Source organism: Pristiophorus japonicus, unplaced genomic scaffold, assembly GCF_044704955.1.
Source record: "Pristiophorus japonicus isolate sPriJap1 unplaced genomic scaffold, sPriJap1.hap1 HAP1_SCAFFOLD_994, whole genome shotgun sequence".
NCBI classification, from domain to species: domain Eukaryota; kingdom Metazoa; phylum Chordata; class Chondrichthyes; family Pristiophoridae; genus Pristiophorus; species Pristiophorus japonicus.
In genome coordinates, this window is record NW_027254924.1 from 35,103 (window position 1) to 59,069 (window position 23,967).

Below are 23,967 nucleotides of genomic sequence, written 5' to 3' on the forward strand. Positions count from 1 at the left end.
CAGCTCTTATTTAAACGCCTTTAGACGCTCAAATTTTACAGCAAAATTCAAATGCCAAAACATATATTTGCTTTGTTGTTCATTTCAGTTAGAAGGGAAAGTGCCTTTAATTACTATCAAATTAATACAATGATCATTGCATTGCCAAAGGGAATAGCATACTTAAAAGTCACAAAGGAGTTGTACATTATCCTTCTCAACTGGAATGTTCAGCACCCTTGTATACAGTCTTTTTAATATATTAAAAAGATTCCATCAGCACTCCCTTCTTGTCAGCTTTTCCCATTATAAATTCCTATGTTCACATTTAGAATGGAAACTGCCTATGTAAGCTTGCACCTTGCTGCCAGTGGAGGCATTGCACCACCAATGCGGGAAGATATAATTAGAGTGCGACAAGTTTGCATAAGCAGTTTTCATTATAAATTTGAATATAGGAATTTATAATAGTAAATGCTGTCAGGAAGGGCATGCTGACAATATTTTCAGTAAATTAAAAACGTGCTGTACAAATAGAAGGTGGTGTACAATGGTATATCATCAAATCTTACATAAAAATAAGGATAGAATGTATGGCTTTAAACTGGGGGTTTAAATTACATCTGGAAACCTGGGTTCAATTTTCCCTCATTCTTTATCCCCACTTCAGTTGAAGATTACACTTGAGGCCTGATTTTAATCCGGAGCAGAAATCAGGCGGGTGTGCGGGGGGGGGGGGGGGGGGGGGGCATGAGGCCAAAGCCCCCTGACTTCAGCAGCATGAGGCTCGGGAGATTTTAACTGCTGGGCCTCATCTACATGCCCCCAGTCAGTTGTCCGCACAAAACGGATGGGATGCAGTAGCTAGCCACCGAATGCATGCATAATTTCGGGCGGTAAGAGGCCGAAGGAATGAGCATCAGCACTCAGCTAAGTTGCAAAGAGCGGGTTTCAGGAGGGTCTCAAGTTTGGGGGGGGGGGGGGGAGTCCAAATCCAAATCGGGGGTGGCCTAAACTTTCCTTGTGAGCATGGAGAAGCAATCCTGGTCCTTCTGGCCCCACAAGGAAAGTAAAAATAAACTTACCTGTTTGGATTCTTCCTCACCCCAGCTCCTCTTTCCGATGTCATCACCTGGCAGGTCAGTCCACCAGTTAAAATCTGCATAATTAAAGAAGGACCCTGCCAAATTCAGGCAGGCATCCTTGCTGCCTTCTAAAAAGATCAGATTAAAATAGAAGTTAGCAGGAATGACTTAGGATTTTGGCAGGATAAGTCTCCTGGACAATTTTAACTGCTCGTCCATGGGTTTTCGCAGGGCAGGTAGGGATAAAATCACATCTTTGGTCTTCACTCACCATGTGCAATGCCATGGGAGATCAACTCGTAGAAGTATAACATTTATGAATGGAGTTTTAGGACTTAAATATTACTATATTTCTAGGTTCTCAAAATATTGAAACTTACTAACTTTTAAACATACCTGGATAATTTTAGGTAGCATTTCTCCACCATTCTTAGTGTTTTGACTTGTGGCAGTGTATTTCTTTTCCAGAAAGAAGGTCACAAGCCACTTAATAAATGCCACCCGAGCTGCCAAGTACTGGTCCCTTGTGCTGTAAATGCTTTCATTGTTTCGTGTTACATTAATATATAGTGGCTTTGGCCTCATCTGAGGAATTTCTGGTAAAAATGAATAAAACAGTATCATATTTCTGAACCCTTCCACCTTAATCAACTTTTGACTGAAAACAAAAAAATATAAAACCATGCATTTCTTCTTAGTTTCAATTCCACATGTTGTTCTACAAGCTGTTGAGACAGTTCACTTCCTGCACCATGTTATGTTTGAATTAAGCTTCTGTCAACTATCTAACTAATGAATAATGAGTTTTACTCCAATTGTAACAAAGGCTTAACCTGCGCCAAACCTGAACAACCAAAATCAGTACCACACTATTCTTGGAAATGGAAATAACTATGTTGCGATAATACCAGAATAAAACCATTTCAATATTACATCACTATAAATCCATCATGATGCTATTTATGAAAATAAATCCCTATGAAAGTTTTTTTTTTTAAATTTACTTAATGTGGTTGGTAGTGGGGATGGAGTAAGCTCCATGTATATTTTGAAATTGGAAACTTATATTGAAACATTAAGTTGAAATATTATAAAACTGGACTTGTGCATTCTCACCTTTCATGAACTCTCCTTTACCAAGTTATATTTACATGCATTAACCCTATTATGCAAGTTTTCTACAAAAATGAAACCTCTATTAGCTAAATTATTGACACAGTAAGGTGATCTTTATGGAATTCTGGGACTCAGATTTTCCTAATAACATAACTGAAAGGTGCACTTTTTTTTTAAAAACCTTGTTCTCATTTCATTTCCGCCTAATATGCATGTCGCCTTATGCTACATACGATCCCAACAACTTGTATTTATATAGCACCTTTAATGTAGTAATATGTCCAAAGGTGCTTCCAAGGAGTGTTCTAAGACAGAAATTTGACACCGAGCCACATAAGAAGAAATTACGGCAGATGACCAAATGCTTCCTCAAAGAGGTAGGATTTAAGGAGCGTCTTAAATGAGGAGAGAGAGATAGAGAGGCGGAGAGGTTTAGGAAGGAGCACAGCATAGAGCCTATGGCCTAGGCAGCTGAAGGCAAGGCCTCCAATTGTTGAGCGCTTATAATCAGGGATCCTCAAGAGAGCAGAATTTGAGGAGCGCAGATATTTCACGGGATTGTGAGGCTGAAGGAGATTACAGAGATAGGGAGGGATTTGTAAGCAAGGATGAGAATTTTGAAATCAAGGCATTGCTTAATCAGGAGCCAATGGAGGTCAGCGAGCACAGGGGTGATGGGTGAATGGAACTTGGTGCAAATTAGAGTTTTGTATGACCTCAAGTTTACATAGGGTAGAATGTGGGAGGCCTGCTCGGAGTGTGTTGGAACAGTCAAGTCTAGAGGTAACAAAGGCATAGATGTGGGTTTCAGCACCAAATGAGCGGAGACAGGGGCAGAAACGGGCAATGTTACAGAGGTGGAAATAGGCAGTCTTAGTTATGCCGTGGATGTGTGGTTAGAAGCTAATTTTAGGGTCAAACAGGACACCAAGGTTGCGAACAGTCTGATTCAACCTCAGAGAGATGCTAGCGAGGAATGGAGTCGGTGGCTAGGAAATGGAGTTTGTGGTGGGGACCAAAGATAATGGTTTCGGTCTTCCCAATAATTAATTGGAGAAAATTTCTGCTCATCCAGTACTGGATGTCGGACAAACCATCAATTTAGAGACCGTGGAGGTATCGAGAGAAGTGGTGAGTGGATGAGGTTCCCACCAACACAAAAGTCAGTCTTCAGCCAAGTCGATTCACTCCACGTGATATCAAGAAATGGCTGAGCGCATGGATACAGCAAAAACTATAGCCCCAAAGACATCCCGGCTGCCGTGCTGAAAACTTGTGCTCCAGAACTAGCCGCGCCTCTAGCTGAGCAGTTCCAGTACAGCTACAACACTGGCATCTACCCCACAATGTAGAAAACTGCCCAGGTATATCCTGTCCACAAAAAAACAGGACAAATCTAATTCAGCCAATTACCACCACATCAGTCGACTCTCAACCATCAGCAAAGTGATGGAAGGTGTCGTCGACAGTGCTAACAAGCGGCACTTGCTCAACAATAACCTGTTCACCGATGCCCAGTTTGAATTCTGCCAGGACCACTCATCTCCAGGCCTCATTGCAGCCTTGGTCCAAACATGGACAAAAGAACTGAATTCCAGAGGTGAGGTGAGTGTGAGTGCCCTTAACATTGAGGCAGCGTTTGACCAAGTGTGGTATCAAGGAGCCCTCGTAAAACTGAAGTTAATGGAAATCAGGGAGAAAACTCTCCACTGGCTGAAGTCATACCTAGCACAAAGAAAGATGGTTGTGGTGGTTGCAGGTCATTCATCACAGCCCCAGGACATGACTGCAGGAGTTCCTCAGGGCAGTGACCTAGGTCCAACCATCTTTAGCTGTTTCATCAATCACCTTCCCTCCATCTTAAGGTCAGCAGTGGGGATGTTCACTGCTGACTGCACACTGTTCAGTGCCATTTGCAATTCCTCAGATAATGAAGCAGTCCATGCCCGCAGGCAGCAAGACCTGGACGACATTCAGGCTTGGGCTGATAAGTGGCAAGTAACAGTCGCACAACACAAGAGCCAGGCAATGACTATCTCCAACAAGTAAGAGTCGAACCACCACCCCTTAACATTCAACTGCATTACCATCGCCAAACCCCCCCCATCAACATCCTGGGGCTCACCATTGACCAGAAACTTAACTGGACCAGTCACATAAATACTGTGCCAACAAGAGCAGATCAGAGGCTCAGTATTCTGCGGCAAGTGTCTCACCTCCTGACTCCCCAAAGCCTTTCCACCATCTACAAGGCACAAGTCAGGTGTGTGATGGAATACTCTCCACTTGCCTGGATGAATGCAGCTCCAACACTCAAGAAGTTCGACAACATCCAAAACAAAGCATCCCGCTTGATTGGAACCTCATCCACCACCTTAAACATTCACTCCCTCCACCAACAGCGTACCGTGGCTGCAGTGTGTACCATCTATAAGATGCACTGCAGCACCTCGCTAAGGCTTCTTCAACAGCACCTCCCAAACCCGCGACCTCTACCTCCTAGAAGGACAAGCAGGTGCATGGGAACACCACTACCTCCAAGATCCCCTCCAAGTCACACACCATCCCGACTTGGAAGTATATCACCGTAGCTTCATCGTCGCTGGGTCAAAATCCTGGAATTCACTCCCTAACAGCACTGTGGGAGTACCTTCATCATACGGACTGCAGCGGTTCAAGGCGACTGCTCATCACCATCTTCTCAAGGGCAATTAGGAATGGGTAATAAATGCTGGCCTTGCCAGCGATGCCCATGAACAAATAAAAAGAGGTAGAGCTGGGTGCCGTCAGCATACATGTGAAAACTGACGCCATGTTATCGGATGATATCGCCAATGGGCAGCATATAGATGAGAAAAAGGAGGGGGCCAAGGATAGATCCTGGGGGGACCCCAGAGGTAATGTTGCAGGAGTGGGAAGAGAAGCCATTGCAGGTGATTTTCTGGCTACGATTAGATAGATAAGAATGGAACCAGGTGAGTGCAGTCCCACCCAGCTGGACGATGATGGAGAAGAATCGGAGGAGGATGGAGTGGATCCCTAGGAAAGACAGTAAGCAGTGATCTGTTCTCAAACTATGCTAATGCAACTCTGTTTTCAGTCAAAATGCAGCACTTTTCAATTCTCACCACCTTGCATTTCACTGAAGGAAAGTAGCTCATCTGTACTTCCCAAGCCATCGTAGCCGAGATCAAAAACATGTCTGAGCTTACCACCGCATTCTTGCACAGCACATCAGTTGAAGTTAACTTACCTCGCGATTTTCCGAGTCCAACAGGCCTGTTTCACAGTCAACGCAGCGCAGCACAAGCAGCTGGGGACGGAACTACAGTCCTGCACGTAAAAGTGTGCCGGCAGCTACGTGCGTGCGCAATGGAGTCTGCGTACGTGCGCAGTAGCTCCTGGCCTTCCCAGCACGTCCTGTCTCCAGGCGACCCTATCCCTGGCCGAAGGGACGTCGCGCTGTTCGCCGCCCCTATCCCAGGCCGAGTGGTCTGCCTGCCTCACCGTCCCTCGCCTCGGCGCCACTGCCCTTACCTCCTCGGCGGCGGGGCCCGCCCGACCAGCAGCTCTTTGGTGGCGGGGCCCGCCCGAACTGTAGCTCTTCGGTAGCGAGGCCCGCCCGAACTGTAGCTCTTCAGCGGCGGGGCCCACCCGACCAGCAGCTCTTCGGCGGCGGGGCCTGTCCGAACACCACCTCGGTGGCGGGGCCCGCCCGACCAGCACCTCTTCAGCGACGGGGCCCACCCAACCAGCACCTCTTAAGCGGCGGGGCCCACCCAACCAGCACCTCTTCAGCGGCGGGGCCCGCCCGACCAGCAGCTCTTTGGTGGCGGGGCCCACCCAACCAGCACCTCTTCAGCGGCGGGGCCTGCCCAAACTCTTCCCCGGTGGCGGGGCCCGCCCGACCAGCACCTCTTCAGCGGCGGGGCCCACCCAACCAGCACCTCTTAAGCGGCGGGGCCCACCCAACCAGCACCTCTTCAGCGGCGGGGCCCGCCCGACCAGCAGCTCTTTGGTGGCGGGGCCCACCCAACCAGCACCTCTTCAGCGGCGGGGCCCGCCCGACCAGCAGCTCTTTGGTGGCGGGGCCCACCCAACCAGCACCTCTTCAGCGGCGGGGCCCACCCAACCAGCACCTCTTAAGCGGCGGGGCCCACCCAACCAGCACCTCTTCAGCGGCGGGGCCCGCCCGACCAGCAGCTCTTTGGTGGCGGGGCCCACCCAACCAGCACCTCTTCAGCGGCGGGGCCTGCCCAAACTCTTCCCCGGTGGCGGGGCCCGCCCGACCAGCACCTCTTCAGCGGCGGGGCCCACCCAACCAGCACCTCTTCAGCGGCGGGGCCCGCCCGACCAGCACCTCTTCAGCGGCGGGGCCCACCCAACCAGCACCTCTTCAGCGGCAGGCCCCGTCCGAATACCTCTTCAGCGGCGGGGCCCGGCTGAACACCTCCTCGGTGGCGGGCCACGCTCGACCAGCAGCTCTTCAGCGGCAGGCCCCGTCCGAATACCTCTTCAGCGGCGGGGCCCGGCTGAACTCTTTCCCGGTGGCGGACCCCACCCGAACTCCTCTGTAGCGAGGCCCGCCCGACCAGCACCTCTTCGGGGGCAGGGCCCACCTGAGCACCTCCTCGTGGCGGGGCCCGCCCGACCAGCTCTTCGTCAGGCTGCTGGAGGGCTCCTGGTGCTGCAGTAGGTGAGTAGAAACTTTAAATTTTTTATTTATTGATTGTTTTTTTAAAAAAATGTTTTGATTGATTTACTGGTTGATTTATTGATCATTTATTATTGATGATGGCTCTTTATTGGGAAAAGTGAAGTGTTTAATGCTTTGTAAAATCCCCTAACTTCCCTTCCCCACCCCATCTCTCGCTACCTGCGCCTAATTTCTAAAATGTAGGCAAGGTTTTTCTGAGCATACAAAAATCGACACTTACTCCATTCTAAGTTAGTTTGGAGTAACTTTTCGGTGCCTAAACTTGCAAAACAGGCATAAGTGGCTGGTAACGCCCCCTTTTGAAAAAAAAACTGTACTAAAACAAAACTATTCTAACCGAGAACTGGAGTAAACTAAATGCCGAGAATTGCGATTTCTAAGATACTCCATACTAAACTAGTTGCTCAAAAATAAATAGGAGCAACTCGAGCCGAAACTTGGGCCCCTTATCTGTAACCCAAAGAGCCAATCTCTTTGTAAATCAAACCCATCACAGCTTGGATATCTACTACTACTGACACTGCTTAAACCTCTCCCTTGATAATCTGTCAGAAGAAAAAGCAATGAAACATAAAAATAAAGTTTCTCTTAATATCAGTAATTTCAATCTACTTAATGCTCCACCCAAGTCAGAGTGCCCCCTACAATGATTCTATCCAACCCTTCCTCTTCCTCTATTGTCACTCTACTTTCCCAATTGTAAGCTAGCCTGCTCACTCTATACCCAAATTTTTAGCCAGCTTGCCTTCATTACATCAAGCACACGCCATAGACAGAAGATCAGCTGTAACTATAGAGTAGACAGGCCATTTACAAGTTTCCCATTTATAAACGGTGGTGGATCACTATATATACTTTTGGTCACAATACCATTAAAGCCAGACATCATCTTAAAATGAAGCAATGAAGTATGGGGTAGCTAATACAAAAATCATCTGATGTCTTCTTAAATTATAACATGCATGAATCACAGTTACAATCTGCATTACTTCCCTGCACCACTCAGAATCTACTTCTGTCTACAGCTCCAAGGTTTGGCTCATCATTGCATTAATGCACCTTGGTCTTGGGGGTATTTGCTTTAAAATATTCATATATTATTTTTCATCAAGTGACAACTTAGCTCAGTTGATAGCACTCTTGCCTCGGGATCAGAAGGTTGAAACCTCAGTTCAGTTGAGCACCTAAACTCCGCTGACACTTCAGTGTTGTACTGAGGGAGTTCTGCATTGTTGGAGGCACCATATTTTAGATTAGACACTAAATTGGTCTGTTACAGCTGGGCATAAAAGGTCCCACGCTACAATTCGAAGAGCTGGCGAGTTCTCCGTGTCCTGGCCAATATCTATCCCTCATCCAAAATTACTAAAGCAGATTACCTGGTCTTTAATCTCATTGCTGTTTGTCGGACCTTGCTGTGTGCAAATTGGCTGCGCATGTCCCTACATTACTACACTTCAGAAGTATTTAATTGGCTGTGAAGAGCTTTGGGACATCCTGAGGTTGTGAAAGGCGCCATCTAAATTCATGTTCTTTCTTCTTTCTTTCATTTGCTCCTTGTGGGCCTTTGCTATGTGCAAAGCATCTGCTGGATATGCCTACATAACAACAGTGACTGCATTTCAAAAAATAATTTATTAGCTGTGAAACATTTTAGGTTATTCTGAGGATATCCAACAGGTCCACTGAGCTAAACATGAACTAGAACCCTTCCCAAACATGGATGTCTAGCCCAGCCCTTTAACTAAACTTTTAACGTATCATATACTAAAGATCCAAATTGTGTTTCTCAATATGTAGTGCTCTCTCCAGTCACTCGAGACGGTCTCCAATTGCAACAGACTACATAATAACGTTTATTCTCAACAAAACAATCTAACAGAAACTAATATAGCATTTGCAATACTGAGCACAAACTTTGCACCAACAGACAAAGATAGTGACAAAGTCCAGTAGCAATATTTGGCCAACTGTTACCAATAAAAACTAGTGACATTTACCGTTATGCTTGGATAGTTTTAAATTACCGTATATACTCACGTATCATGCGACTTTTGAAGACCTAAATTGTAACCTAAATTTGGGGGGTAGCATGATACGAGAGATACAAAATTTGCGGGTGTGAAGTGCTGGCCAAGATTAGGCTGTTAAGCAGACCGTATCCATTTACAGTAAGTCAAATAGTACATATGTATATCAAATAAAGATGATTTTGATAAAACTGCTGTTTTACTTGCTGATACACACGTAATGTTTACGCTTTCCAAATCAGCTGAGAGGCTAACTACCAAAGGAAAACAGAAACGATTCTTAATGAAACTATTACCGGTATATTTATTTTTTTAAATGCTTTAACAATCAAATCTCCATCTATCTCAGCCCATGCTTCTTTTACCCACAAACACAGTAGAGGCAAATCCGGAGCCTTCATATTCCCTCCCTTCGTAAATGATTTCTCTCCTTCCATCATCCAGTCATTCCATTTCTTTCTTATATTGTCTTTAAATGGCTTATTAATAGATACGTCAAGTGGCTGAACGACACTAGTCAAGCCAGCTGGAATGATTGCTATATCGGTGTTCGATTCGCGAACAGCTTTCACAACAGAATCCACTCGATGTGACCTAAACATATCCCACACAAGTAAACTTTTTTGGCGTCGTAAACCACCTGCTCTTGATTCCCAAACTCTCTTCAGCCAAATCTTGCAGCCATCGTTCATCCATCCTTTTTCGTTTCATGATTCGGTTGTTAAGGTCTGTATTCGATCGTTGTTATGTGTTAGGGTACTTGTTACGTGTTGGGTACTTGTTAAACTTGTTTGAAAGCCTAGCCTAGTGTCATCTGGTATCTCAAAAAAGTGACTCGCATGATACATGAGATATATGATAAAATCATGTTTTGGGGACGAAAATTTAGGGGTCGCATGATACGTGAGATCGTAGGATACGCGAGTATATACGGTAAGTCCTGCACTTCTTTGTGCATACTTTGAGTAAGGAAGTTTGAATAAATGTGCAGACACAAGACATCAAATAATTTAAAGTATTACCAGTTCCAACATTTATTAACAGCTTGTACTGTATTGTTTTACTCACCAAGTACAGGATTGTAAAGGTTGGTAAATTTGGTAAAGGATGGAAATAAATGGGAAAGGTAGAACTTCTTAAACAAGGCAAAAAGAAACTTAAAACCACTTTCTTGTTTTTCTTTATTCTTCCATTCTAAGCTTGCGGCCTTCAAATTAGAAATAGAATAAACATTGGTTAAGGAATGACAGTAGATAATTCCAAAAATTATATTAGCATTCAAGAAAATGTTTTGTGAAATACACACTCAATAAAATTTTTTTCATCCTTTCAGCTATTCTCTTCTCCCTTTTTATACCCTTAGCACAGCATGTTGCTAACCAGTTAAAAGTAGTAATCACAAAGCAGCCTAGGCTAGCTAACTCCGGGATTGTCCCCTCACATTCTTCATGAGAAGACACTTAGCTTCCCATTCAGTGCTTCTCCTTCTAGATTTTAAATGTGTATGTTCTTGGGTCTCCAGCCAAGTTCAGTAGTACACCAATCTGCTTTGCAATAACCCAACCATATATGGAGTATATTTTTAAAAATCTTCAAATATACTGATATCTCTTAACACGTTTCCTTCCTTTGCGATTTTCATTGTTCTCAGCAATATTGCATCCCACAATCTAAAATAAATATTTAATAAAAATTCAGAACTCTATAGAGATATACGCTTCAAAAATCTATGGGTAAGCCATCCCAGCATTTACAGTGGGAGTGTGACTAACCCCAGCCACATCACAGAAAAATTCCCTAATATGCCTGCAAATAACATGCACCCGGAGCTACTACGATGGTCATCAGCTAGGGCACCTGCCATATAAATGAAGCCAGAAAGTCCATCACATGTTCACCCCCCCCCTCCCCACCCCACCCCAGAAGGAACTTGTAGATGCCTTATAGCCCCTTACAAAGGAAGCCTTTTTAACAATGTAAATAAAAATTTGCAATTACTCTTTGGGAGTCAGGACTTGAGCCACTGTGGACCCTCGGGTGGCCCCCACGTCTACCACTGGCCAGCAAAGTATACCTGGTCTAACCAGCCGTACCTCCAGTGACTATACACCAGACTAATCGGAGACCCAGGGGCATGAGAACTCCCAAGCCCTGTCTCTCCTTATGATGACTGCCTGGTAATGGATTGGCGGACATTCTACCGCACAAGTCCTTCTCGAAATGTTTGCTGCAAGGTCAGGACACAGCATATCCAAGTCCCAGCCTAGTTTCTAGCCGTTCCAGTTTTCTCCTGTTGCAATTAGGGCGGGATTATGCCGGATTGGTCTTAGATCTTTGGGGCCACCACTGTTATCCCATGGACCACATAATTTCCTCTATTTTTCCAAATGCACCATTTTTTGTGTGACATGTACCTCAATGAAATGCCACTTTTGTTTATCAATTTACAGAAGTACATGCATCTCACTCTAGATTGTAAATTACAGCAGTTCTTTAATCAAGGGGGGAAAAATCCATAATTATCAGCTGCTAGCGTTGCAAGTGAGTGATGATTCCTTAAGAATCTTTTCCTCTAGAATATTTAACCCCAGAAGTACCATATGGAACACATTCGCTGCCATTGAGCAGGTTAGGAATTTCTACTTCCCGGGATCAGCGAGGAACTCCCTAATTTTCATAATTGGCCGAGAGAGTGATACATTATCAATTTATTTTCCATTTAACTGATTTATTAACAGCAGAACAAGGGAGGAACCAAAAAAGACGCGCATACACTTACAATGCTTATACCAAAAATTGTTCTTTGAATGTGGATTAAAGTTGTGGTATTCCAATATGATAAATTAAAACCAAGTTTTAAAAAGTTCTTGCTAGTAAATTCTCTTTATTTTTCTCTAAGTGGATGTTATGACTGTGTTTTTCATTGCACCAGCTGTGAGAGAAGATTAACTTTTGCAGTGTATGACATTATTCACAATCAGGTGGAGGTGAAATATCCCAAGGTATTATTCAAAGCAGGACAAGGCGTTCTCTTTTTTTGTGTTGGCCAACATTCCTTTCTCCATCCACCACGAAAAACAGGTTAACTGGTTATTTGTCTAATTTACTAATTGTGGGACCTTGCTGTGTGAAAATTGGCTGTTGTGTTTGCCTACATAACAACAGTGACCAGACGTAAAAAAGTAATTGATTGGAGAGCTTTGGAATATCCTGAAGACTTGAAAAGCACTATACAAGTATGTTACACCCTCAGGGTAGGAAAACAAAAATATTGCCAGAGTTCCAACTTCTGATTGTTATTCAACATCTCTTACAAAAGCAAAATACTGTGGATGCTGGAAATCTGAAATAATAACAGAAAATGCTGGAAATATGCAGCAGGTCAGGCAGCATCTGTGGAAAGAGAAACAGAGTTAACGTTTCAGGTCGATGACCTTTTGTCAGTGCGGCAGTGGAGGGGCAGCCTAGATTTTTATGCTCAAGTTTCTGGTGTGGGATTTGAACCCACAACCTTCTGACTCATAGGCGAGAGTGCTACCAACAAGGCGACGGCTGTAAATCCAATTATAATATAAGCACGATGATGAAATACATTTATCCCGTTTGTATTCAACTACTCATAGGTTATAAACATATTTGACTGTAGGATAAATCATGTTGAACTCTACCTTTTCAAACATTATGAAGTTTCTTGATTTACCTGGATTACCATGTACTTCAGAAGAATTTGAAGGAAGTACGAAGTCTGGTCATCTGATACCTTTTCCCCCAATACCGATGGTAACAGAGGAGTAATATCTTCTGCAGCAACTTTTACTAAGCAAAAAATAGGTAAAGCATTAATCAGTATCTAATTTTGTGCTGATACAATTATTCCCATAAATTAAAACACTGAAAAACTAAAAAATAAATTCCCAGTTTATTTTTATAACCTACATAAATTCTTTACATTTATTCTCTGAAAAATTTTTTGATACTATACAAATTATATTCAATATTAGCATATATATATAACTTTTGTTCTAATGTTATGTGCAAGAGACCATCTGTTTTCACAAATCAACTGGATATGAAAGAAGGTACAGGGCAATATGACATTTATATATTGTAGAGTCCAAAATTATTTCTCACTTCTCTCTCCTCCTCCTGCCTCCTCAATTTTTTTTTTTTTTTTAAATGCGCCATATTTAAGCATCTGTTGTGTGGAATTTAAATAACTTTTTTTTCATTTGACAGCCAACAGCCATAATGTGTGTTATTTATTGAGGTACAAAATATTTTATATTAACTGTTGACAAAAATAGCATCTGGAGCTGGCTGTCCCTTCCCAGCACAATTGATGAAATTAATACTTAACTTACATTTAGGACACTGGCAGTCATTGAGGTCTGGAGAAATGCAGCTTACATGTCATAACAGGAGCAGTAAAGTGCTTATTATAAAACACATTAAATAAACGTCAAGAAATGTTGCCGATGCAACATTTATCTAGCACGCCGATCCATCTGAACCACCAGCTGAGCATGCGTTAAGTCAGGTCTGAATAGATACTGTACTCAAAGGGATACCTCTTTCCTGGTAACCAGTGAAACAAGCAGATATAACTGAAATTAATCTGGGAAAATAATAGGTGGATTTGCTACAGATTTAGATGAAACTCTGCATTGTGAGATCACAATCTCATACTAACCATCAAGAAGTCCAGTTGCTATTACGTTTGCAATTGAGGGACCATTTTATATGGTTAGTTTAGGTCTCCTGGGTTAAGCTTGTTTATTGCGAGTAATGTGGCTGCTAACATAGAATCATAGAATAGAACAGAATCGTATAGTACAGCGCAGAAGGAGGCCATCAGTTCTGCACCAAGCAATCCAGTTAGTCACACTTCTCTGCTCTTTCGCCATATCCCTGCAATTTTCTCTCCTTCAAGGATTTATCCAATTCCCTTTTGAAGAAAACAGTTGTTATTCAGTGCACAATTTTCTGCACTGCGCAGATAAAGTAGAAACTGCTGCTGTCCAAAGATTCGGTAATTTCTGGATAGACAAAGTAGTGCTACAAAAATTGTGCATACCTAATCTTACTTCACAACTGAGTCATCCAAGCCATGGTACTTAACAGAGAAAAGAAAAACTTACCACAAAAATAGCACACACTGATGTAAACAGTAAAATAGTTTGGTTATTTGGAACAAAAACATCTTGACAAAAAAATCATCTCTGACAAGTTATTAGGTATTTCTTAATATGAGTCTAATGAGCCAGATGTTCCATAGTTTCCCATTGTGGGCACTCAAATTATATCATCATGGTAATGGAAAAATCAACAAATATTCATTTTGGGGTCTGACCTATTTGAACTAGGTTAAAAGCAGAATAAGCAATGTTTTACCAAATTAAATCCATAAAAAAGAATTTGTCGTTTTGTTACTGGATGACAATAACTTTTCTACATAGCACCTTTAAATGTAGAAAATATGTAACGAACTTCACAAAAGGAAAAAAAAGATACCAAGCCATAGTATGAGAGTTGGGAGAGGTGACTGATGGGTCAGTCAAAAATATGAATTTACGGAGGCTTTCAAAGCCAGAGAGAGTAGAGTGGTGGAAGTGTTTAGGGAGGAGTTAAAAAAACATAGGACTGTAGAAGCTGAACACCACGCTACCAGTGGTGGGGAATGCACAGAACTTCAGAGTCGGAAGACCAAAGGGTGTGGAAGGGGTCGTAACTTTGGAGGAGACTGCAGAGGTAGGGTTGGTGAGGCCACGGAGATTAAAGATGGGAACAAGAATTTTAAATCCAATACACTGACGGACAGGTTAGCAGTGTAAATTAGCAATAGAGTTAATAGGCAAGTAAAATTGCACCGAAAAAACCAGCACAACCAAACAGAATCTCCAGGCCATCGACTCCAATGTCTTTATTCAATATGCTCAGCACTGGATAGCAAAAGTAACAAGGGGAAGGTTAATTTTGGAGGTACTTGCTACATTTGTGCAATGGTATATTTACAAAGGTAAATGCCACGATAAATGCAAATGTCATTGCTGTTATACCACTTGTATTAGGCTCGGTTACTAACCATCAGATACATTGTAGGAGGGATTTATGAGTGTATCTAAAGTACATGGTCCAATTCGTGATGAAACAGCTGGAAAACCAGGGACAAGACAAGCAAATAAGGTCAGCTGCTCATCAGAAGAATTCTCTTGCAGTGCTTGAAGCCAAAGTAGGTAGAGGCGAATTCCTTCACATCTTATCTGAGGAAAAAATTCACACAATGTTAGTTAAATCTCATCAAGATTTGCATGGCTATAATCAAGTACAAGACATATCATGGCAGAAACTAACAGTTAAAGTAAATTCATCCATACTATTTTTTATGCCTTCAGTTAATGCCCAATATGATTTATACATTACATATACAAGTCTACTCAGAGTAGCATTTGCAGTTAAGAGTGGAGCAGCCAATTAAAGAAAATGTCAGGTTTTTTTCTGCAGTGCACTGGCTACTTGCACTGAGGTGCCAATTACTCTAATGAAGTACAATCCCCACCACTTACACCGTTCCCATTTATCCTGGATAGCCGCTTGTATTTGGAAGATGGCACTAACCATTTGGCATTACCATGGGCGTCAAGTTCAAAGGCGCCGCTGAACACATATTAAGCTTTTGTTTTTATGTTTTTTTTGCTGAGGTTTCATGTGACTGATGAGACAGTCAGTGGTGAAAACAACTAACCTTCAGGCTCTCGAGGACACCGACTCAAACACCTTCGCAAGGGCTTTGGAAGGAGGCTAGTACTCTTTTGAACCAAAGCACTCTTTTCAAGGAAAGGGCCCACCACCACCTTCGCAGAGCAACTTTGAATGTACAATAATTGCAGCCTTACCAGAGGTTCACCACATTCAAAGAACAAAATAAATCTTGTACATTAGGAGACCCACCTCAAGGATGATCTCCCAAAAAGCCATAATCCTTATGAAAGATGAGGGTCAACATTATAAAGATTCTACACACCAACATTTTCACCTTCATGTCACCTGGCATCCACAAATACATTTTCATCCTGTTTTGTTTATTTCAACCAGGACATTTCTATCAGTTGTTGTCCTGCTCCTTCGTGCTGTAATATTTAACCATCAGCTCTGTTCCCAAACTTCCACCCTGGTTCATACTGTTGATTTTCAATTTCCCCTCTCTATATCTGTCCTGTTATGCTATCTCAGATTTTAAATTAGCCAAACGAGTTTGGATTGAAATTAGGAAGGAAAATTGCCCCTTCAATATTACAACTATTTTGGTAAAACTATAATCCAAAGTGCCCCCTAATTAAATGGGCACTAAAACAGACAAATTAAACTTTTGAGAGTAAATAAAACCAAATTAAAATTTTGTTGCCGGGGTGATGATGCACTCCAGTCCCTCCGGTGCCCACCTCTCGTGGAAGGCACCTTCAATGGGCCCAAGTTTCGGCCTCAGTTGCTCCTGATTTTTTGGAGCAACTGGTGCAGAACGGAGTATCTTAGAAATTCAAATTCTCGGCATTTAGTTTGCTCCAGTTCTCGTCAGTTAGAACAGTTTCACTTTGGAACATAATTTTTTTTTCAAAAGGGGTCGTGTCCGGCCACTTACGCCTGTTTTCAAAGTTTCGGCAGTGAAAACCTACTCCAAACTAACTTAGAATGGAGTAAGTGAAGATTTTTGTACGCTGGAAAAAACCTTGTCTACACTTCAGAAAATCAGGCGTAGATTACAAATCAGGCGTAGGGAATGGGGGGAGGGGGGGTGGGGGGAGGGGGGGGATTTAAAGGGAAGTTTACAAACATTAAACACTTCAGTTTTACAAATAAAGAGCCATCATCAATAATAAAAACATCAATAAATCAACCAATAAATCAATCAAAAAAATTAATAAGAAATAATGTTTTTTTTTTAAATCAATAAATAAAACATTTTCTACTTACCGACTGCAGCACCAGGAGCCCTCCAACAGCGTGCTGGGATGCCCCCCCCCCCCCCCCAAGTGAGTCTCTGTCAGTGTCTCTATCTCTCTGTTTGTCTGTGTGTCTCTCACTCTCTGTCTGTCAGTGTCTGTGTTTCTGACAGTGAGGGGAGGGGAAAGGAGGAGAAGGGGGAGGGGAAAGGAGGAGAAGGGGGAGGGGAAAGGAGGAGAAGGGGGAGGGGAAAGGAGGAGAAGGGGGAGGGGAAAGGAGGAGAAGGGGGAGGGGAAAGGAGGAGAAGGGGGAGGGGAAAGGAGGAGAAGGGGGAGGGGAAAGGAGGAGAAGGGGGAGGGGAAAGGAGGAGAAGGGGGAGGGGAAAGGAGGAGAAGGGGGAGGGGAAAGGAGGAGAAGGGGGAGGGGAAAGGAGGAGAAGGGGGAGGGGAAAGGAGGAGAAGGGGGAGGGGAAAGGAGGAGAAGGGGGAGGGGAAAGGAGGAGAAGGGGGAGGGGAAAGGAGAAGGGGGAGGGGAAAGGAGGAGAAGGGGGAGGGGAAAGGAGGAGAAGGGGGAGGGGAAAGGAGAAGGGGGGGGGGAAAAGGAGAAGGGGGAGGGGGAAGGGAGGCAGAACGGGCCGCACCCGGCCCGGCCCAAGACTTCGGGCAGGGCCCGTCCCCAACACCAGATTTACAGGTAGGTGGCGTTGAGTTGGGTCGGGTCCGGGGGAGCTCGTGTCGGGTCGGGGGGGCGGAGGGAGGGAGGGAGGTCGGTTCGGTTCGGGTCCGGGGGGGGGCGGGGGTGGAAGAGAGGGAGGTCAGGTCGGGTGGGGTGGGGAGCGCGGGTCGGTGTCGGGTCGGGACTGGGGAGGGGGAGTCGAGTCGGGAGGAAGCAGGAGCTGGGCGTGTGCGCAGGCAGCCCCAGTGAGGCCATTCGGCCAGGGCTAGGGACTGCATGCTTCGGGCCCCTCCCACACAGTTTTGGGCACCTGGAGCTACTGCACATGCGCGCCCACTGTAGCGCGCATGTGCAGAGGTCCCGGCACTGTTTTCAACGCAGAGACCCGAGCTCTGCCCCCCACAGCTCGTGCTGCGCCGCGCCCGGTTGCAGAGGACCAGCAGGGAGCCGGAGAATCTAAGTTTTTTTTTTAGACGCACTTTGTGGCGCGAAAAACGGGCGTGGGCGCGGCCCTAAACCTGGGCCCAATATTACAGCACTGGGCTCAAAGCAACACCTGAAACCAATTGAGCCACAGGGAAAATATATTCCAATATTACAGAACAAATTCAACAATAACCATTTCACAAATTATAAGTGCAATACATAGAATTTACAGCACAGAAACAGGCTATTCGGCCCAATTAGTCTGTGTCGGTATTTATGTTCCACACGAGCCTCTTCCCATCCTACTTCATCTCGTCCGATCAGGATATCCTTCTATTCCTTTGTCCCTCACATATTTATCTAGCTTTGCCTGAAATGCAAATACAGATTGAGCGTCCGAAATCCTGAAACCTCGGGACCGAGGCCGTTCCAGATTCTGGGTATTTCTGGATTTTGGAACGCCTTTGCCTGGGTCGCGGTAGATGGGGTCTGGCAGCCGAGGTAAGGGGGAGAGCGGGGGGGGAGCCGGAGCCAGGGCCGGGGGGAAGTCGGGGCCGGCGCCGGCGAGGGTCAGGCTGGGGCGAGGTCAGGCCGGTGAGGGTCGTGCCGCCGAGGGTCGGGGCGAGCGAAGTCGGGCCACCGAAGCGGGGTTAGTCTGGATTTTGGAACATTTTCCGGTTTCCAGATGACCCCACCACGGATCGGCCCGGTGTCCGGATTCCAATACATTCCGAACTTTGAAACTCCAGATTTCGGACGCTCAACCTGAATCCTATTTATCTCAACTGTTCCTTGTGGTAGCTAGTTTCACATTCTAATTACACTCTGGATAAAGAAGTTTCTCCTGAATTCCTTACTGGATTTATTAGTGACTCGTGTATAATTATGAGTCTTAGTTTGGATTCCCCACAAGTGGAAACATCTTCTCTACATCGAGCTCATCAAACTCCTTCATAATTTTGAAGACCTCTTTCAGGTCACTCCTCAGTCTTCTCTTTACTAGAGAATTTTTTTTCCATGCATAATTTTGATGCTCCTCAAACAGCCTGAATCAGGTTTTACAATACTGTGTGTCCTACATTAAGGTAATTTAAATTCAAAAAGCTGCCAAGTATTTCAACTATTAAAATGTGACTAGTTCAAAATTAGCAAGAATCAGAATGACTGCCATTATGCAACTCTGTTTAGCTTTTGCTTTTCACGATATCTAACTATTATACAAGATTTTAATTAAAACAGAAACTCCAGTGTGTTACAGATCAAGACATTTATTGGCCAGGATGGACATTACACATCCAATAAGCATGCAAAGTCACCAAAAAGATCAACATTCAAATTCAGACTACTGTAATCTTTCACTTTTGTTGCATTTAATAATTGGCCAATTTAAGCGCCATTCATAAACATTTTGCAAAGTCTTGCCCAAAGGCCGATTACACAATAGGGTACAAAGAGTACTTTTCTTCCTTTCAAATGCATGCATAAAGCATATCACTCAAGAGACTTGGCATGAACTACAACAAATTAAGTCACATCTGCTGTGCGCTAATTTCTAGTGATGTCTGTACGTTGCCACAGGGATAAATATTTCAGTTTACTACAGCGTGGAGAGGTATTCACCAGATTCCTGGGGCATCCTCACAATGTGGAGCCAAAAATCATGGGAAGGGTCATTAACAGGTCACTCTCTCGCACCTCCAAGATGTTAACAGCGAAACAGACCAAGGAATTGGATGCTTAACCATCCTTCCCCTCTCCCCCACCCTCCCAACTCCTGTGGTCTTAATTGATGCCTAGAAAACCAGAAAAAAGGTTGCGGGGTGGGAAATAAGCAGAATACCAAGGGTACACAGCCTCACCAAACAAAATAAATTAAAGCGCTTACCTTAACAGAGTTTCCAGTGTGCAGAAGTTTCTTCAAAATTGAGCCTAAAATTTTAATTTTGTTGCAAATTGAAAATTAAAGATTGCAGATATAAACATGTAAATAATCAGTTTCAGACATTGGTAGTATAGTGAAACACAAAAATCAACAATTCTAAACACTTATTAAAAATCCTCACCATTTGAAAGGGCTGCAGAGTATTTTAATTGTGCAGGTACAACTATATGAAGATTCATCAGAAAAGTTAATTCAGCTATACCAGTAAAATCAGTTTAATTAAAATGTTACAGACAGTCCCTGCTGCCGTGTCCCAACCCCCCTCCTCCCCTCCCAACCCATCACAACGCACCAAGTTTATCCAAATAGAAGACCCATATGGGCAGGAAGGTTCCAGGTTCAATCTCAGATCTCATCATCATCATCATAAGCAGTCCCTCGAAATCGAGGAAGACTTGCTTCCACTCTAAAAGTGAGTTCTTAGGTGACTAAACAGTCCAATATGGGAATTACAGTCTCTGTCACGGGTGGGACAGTTGTAGGAAAGGTTGGGTGGGACTGGTTTGCTGCACACTCCTTCCGCTGCCTGCACTTGTTTTCTGCATGCTCTCGGCGACGAGACTCCAGGTGTCGGTGGGGATGTTGCACTTTATCAAGGAGGCTTTGAGGGTGTCCTTGAAACGTTTCTTCTGCCCACCTTGGGCTCGCTTGCCGAGAAGGAGTTCTGAGTAGAGCGCTTGCTTTGGGAGTCTTGTGTCAGGCATGCAAACAATGTGGCCCACCCAACTGAGTTGGTCGAGTTTGGTCAAGTTTGGTCAGTGCTTCGATGCTGGGGATGTTGACCTGATTGAGGACGTTAACGTTGGTGCGTCTGCCCTCCCAGGGGATTTGCAGGATCTTGCGGAGATCTCAGATCTAACACTGAATTAGCTAACCTCAGTTCAACCTCTGTTCAATACAGTTCACCTAAGTGCCCGCAGGTTAGGGAGGAGAAAATACTTCAGGGTTCCCACTCCACATCACTATTCAGCAACCTCTGCAACTCTGGCCTCGTGGGCATCCCACACTCCCTTCATCCCACCATTAGCGGTCATGCCTTCAGCCGTCTATGCCCGAAGGTCTGGAATTCCCTCCCTAAACTTCTCCGCCTCCCTCTCCACCTTTAAAACCCTCATTAAAACCTACCTCTTTGACCAAACTTTAAACCACACCTCCTAATATCTCATTCTTTTATCTCAGTGTCAATTTTTGTCTGATTACGCTTCTATGAAGTGCCTTGGGATCTTTCCCTACGTTACAAACGCTATATAAATGCAAGTTGTTGCTGCATTGACCAAACAGAGTTACACACCATCCTGATTTGGAAATATATTGCCGATCCTTCATCATCACTGCGTCAAAATCCTGGAACTCCCTCCCCAAGAGCACTGTGGCAGCACCTTCACCACACAGACTGCGGTGGTTCGAGAAGGCAGCTAACCACCACCTTCTCAAGGGCAATTAGGGATGGACAATAAATACTGGCATTGCCAGCGACGCCCACATCCAGAACAAATAAAAAAATATACATTTAAAAGTTCCACTGACTCTTCTGTAAAGTTGATGCAGCAGCTCATTTTACAGATGTCTTCCTGAAATAAAACACAACCTCTGGCCCTTTGTCCTAACCCCGTACTTCCAAGTATTATTAATTTTGTCACATCTATTGTTAAGCTGCCATTCATCTGAGCAACTCAGCAGTTAATTACAAAGCTGGAAAAAAAAAATCACAGGAAAAGGATTCCACTGAAGTCAAAGACAATGTCAACAGCAAGTGAAAACACAGAGCAAGGAGGTCACACTAATTGTATACCATATGAAAAAATAATACAAGCATAAAACTAAATATTTTAAATTCCTTTATGAAACCCTAACACAGCACTTTTGAAACAAGAGATTGCAATGCTTTTGATGCCACGAAGACATCTGATACTGAAATCAGTTACAAAAAGGAAACAGGAAAGAAAAAAAAAATAGTTTTGGCATGTAATTTTGTGACTATGAAATTTAAGGAAGGATGTTACCAAGGAAAAAACCAAAAAGAACTGGAGTATGAAAAGCTAAAGATTGGTACTCATATGGAAACGAGGCATTAAAGTAAGCTTAATGCATCAATGTTTTATGCAAATGTTACAAATGCAGTCGAGCATTATACATAGGAAGGTTTTTAAAACATTAACAAAAACCCCTAGTTTTTTAATGATTCGGAATGCACAAGTTGAGGATAAAACTGTATGGGCAAAAATTACTGTTTTTAAGAGACAATAACATTTCATATATAAAGATACTATGATACCTACATCATTTATTCTACAGCAGTAGCAGGACATTTGGAAAAGCACGGGTAGAGGATTGGCTAACTAACAGAAAACAGAGTCAGGATAAATGGTTCATTCTCTGTTTGGCAATCAGTAACTAGTCGGGTGCGCAGGGATCAGTGCTGGGATCCCAACTATTTACAATCTATATTAACGACTTGGATGAAGCGACCAAGTGTAACGTAGCCAAGTTTGCTGACGATACAAAGATGGGAGGAAAAGCAATGTGTGAGGACACAAAAAACCTGCAAAAGGACATAGACAGGCTAGATGAGTGGGCAAAAATTTGGCAGATGGAGTATAATGTTGGAAAGAGCGAGGTTATCCACTTTGGCAGAAAATAAAATCGAGGAGCAAGTTATTATTTAAATGGAGAAAAATTGCAAAGTGCTGCAGTACAGCAGGACCTGGGGGGCCTGGTGCATGAAACACAAAAGGTTAGCATGCAGGTACAGCAAGTGATCAGGAAGGCCAATGGAATCTTGGCCTTTATAGCAAAGGAGAGGGAGTATAAAAGCAGGGAAGTCTTGCGAGACAGTTATACACGGTATTGGTGAGGCCACACCTAGAATACTGCGTACAGTTTTGGTTTCCATATTTAAGAAAGGATATACTTGCTTTGGAGGCAGTTCAGAGACGGTTCACCATGTTGATTCCAGAGATGAAGGGGTTGACTTATGAGGAAAGGTTGAGTAGGTTGGGCCTCTACTCATTGGAATTCAGAAGATTGAGAGGTGATCTTACCGAAATGTATAAGATTATGAGGGGTTTGACAAGGTGGATGCAGAGAGGATGTTTCCACTGATAGGGGAGACTAGAACTTGGGGGCATAACCTTAGAATTAGGGGCCGCCCATTTAAAATTGAGATAAGGAAGAATTTCTTCTGAGGGTTGTAAATCTGTGGAATTCGCTGCCTTAGAGAGCTGTGGAAGCTGGGTCATTGAATAAATTTAAGACAGAGATAGACAGTTTCTAAACCGAATAGGGAATAAGGGGTCATGGGGAGCGGGCAGGGAAATGGACCCGAGTCCATGATCGGATCAGCCATGATCGTATTAAGTGGCGGAGCAGGCTCGAGGGGTCGTATGGCCTACTCCTGCTCCTATTTCTTATGTTATGTTCGTATGTCAAAAAATATTTGACTCATTATCCTTAAAAAAATTTAAATGGTACAGATTACAGAAAGAAAAAACGTTTTGGGTAAAGATCACACTTTATCATAACCAAGCACAGATTTCAATTTGCTCCGTGGTTTGTAAATATCCCACAAATATACCCCATTCTTCTTACCTATGCTGTGAAATTGCCATCTACTGTTGATCTTCTCAGGAAGAAGTTGAAGTATTTTCTGCTCAAGGTAAATGAAAAGTACAAATTGAGATGCATGTACCTGTATAACACCATTAAATCCAAAGCTTGGGTGTCCACATTCAAACTTTGAATCAAACCACCCATTTTTAGTTATCATTTTCCAAACATCACATTTTGATTTTAGATTCCAGTCTTTAGCAGAGCATTCGGTGTCACTCCAGGGTAAACTACACAGATCCCACCAGTATAACACTTCAACATTACTTTTCCCCCTCACTTGAACAGAGCTTATTTAGGAAGTACCTCACACTTCCTAAAGATGGATTTAACTTGAAATTGTATGGGCCACGCAAGTTCCGGGTTTAGGCATGTGCTCCACGTGGGCGAAAACCCAGAGTTTGCGATCTGTCAAGGACATCCACGGGCAGAGAGTTGGGCTATTTCCCCAAC

The 23,967-nt window shown here is 43.7% G+C and overlaps 1 protein-coding gene across 1 annotated transcript in view; it reads right to left on the reverse strand.

The window, feature by feature from the left end:
- Positions 1–23,967, reverse strand: part of LOC139259393 (ral GTPase-activating protein subunit alpha-2-like) — a gene marked incomplete at both ends in the record, with an annotated part of 117,663 nt that overhangs the window by 33,520 nt on the left and 60,176 nt on the right. Inside the window, 6 exons of the mRNA XM_070874859.1 lie at positions 1,461–1,660; positions 9,996–10,134; positions 12,628–12,743; positions 15,010–15,187; positions 19,852–19,895; positions 23,497–23,554. Of these exons, the coding sequence (XP_070730960.1) occupies positions 1,461–1,660; positions 9,996–10,134; positions 12,628–12,743; positions 15,010–15,187; positions 19,852–19,895; positions 23,497–23,554 (735 nt within the window). The remainder of the gene's footprint in view (positions 1–1,460; positions 1,661–9,995; positions 10,135–12,627; positions 12,744–15,009; positions 15,188–19,851; positions 19,896–23,496; positions 23,555–23,967) is intronic.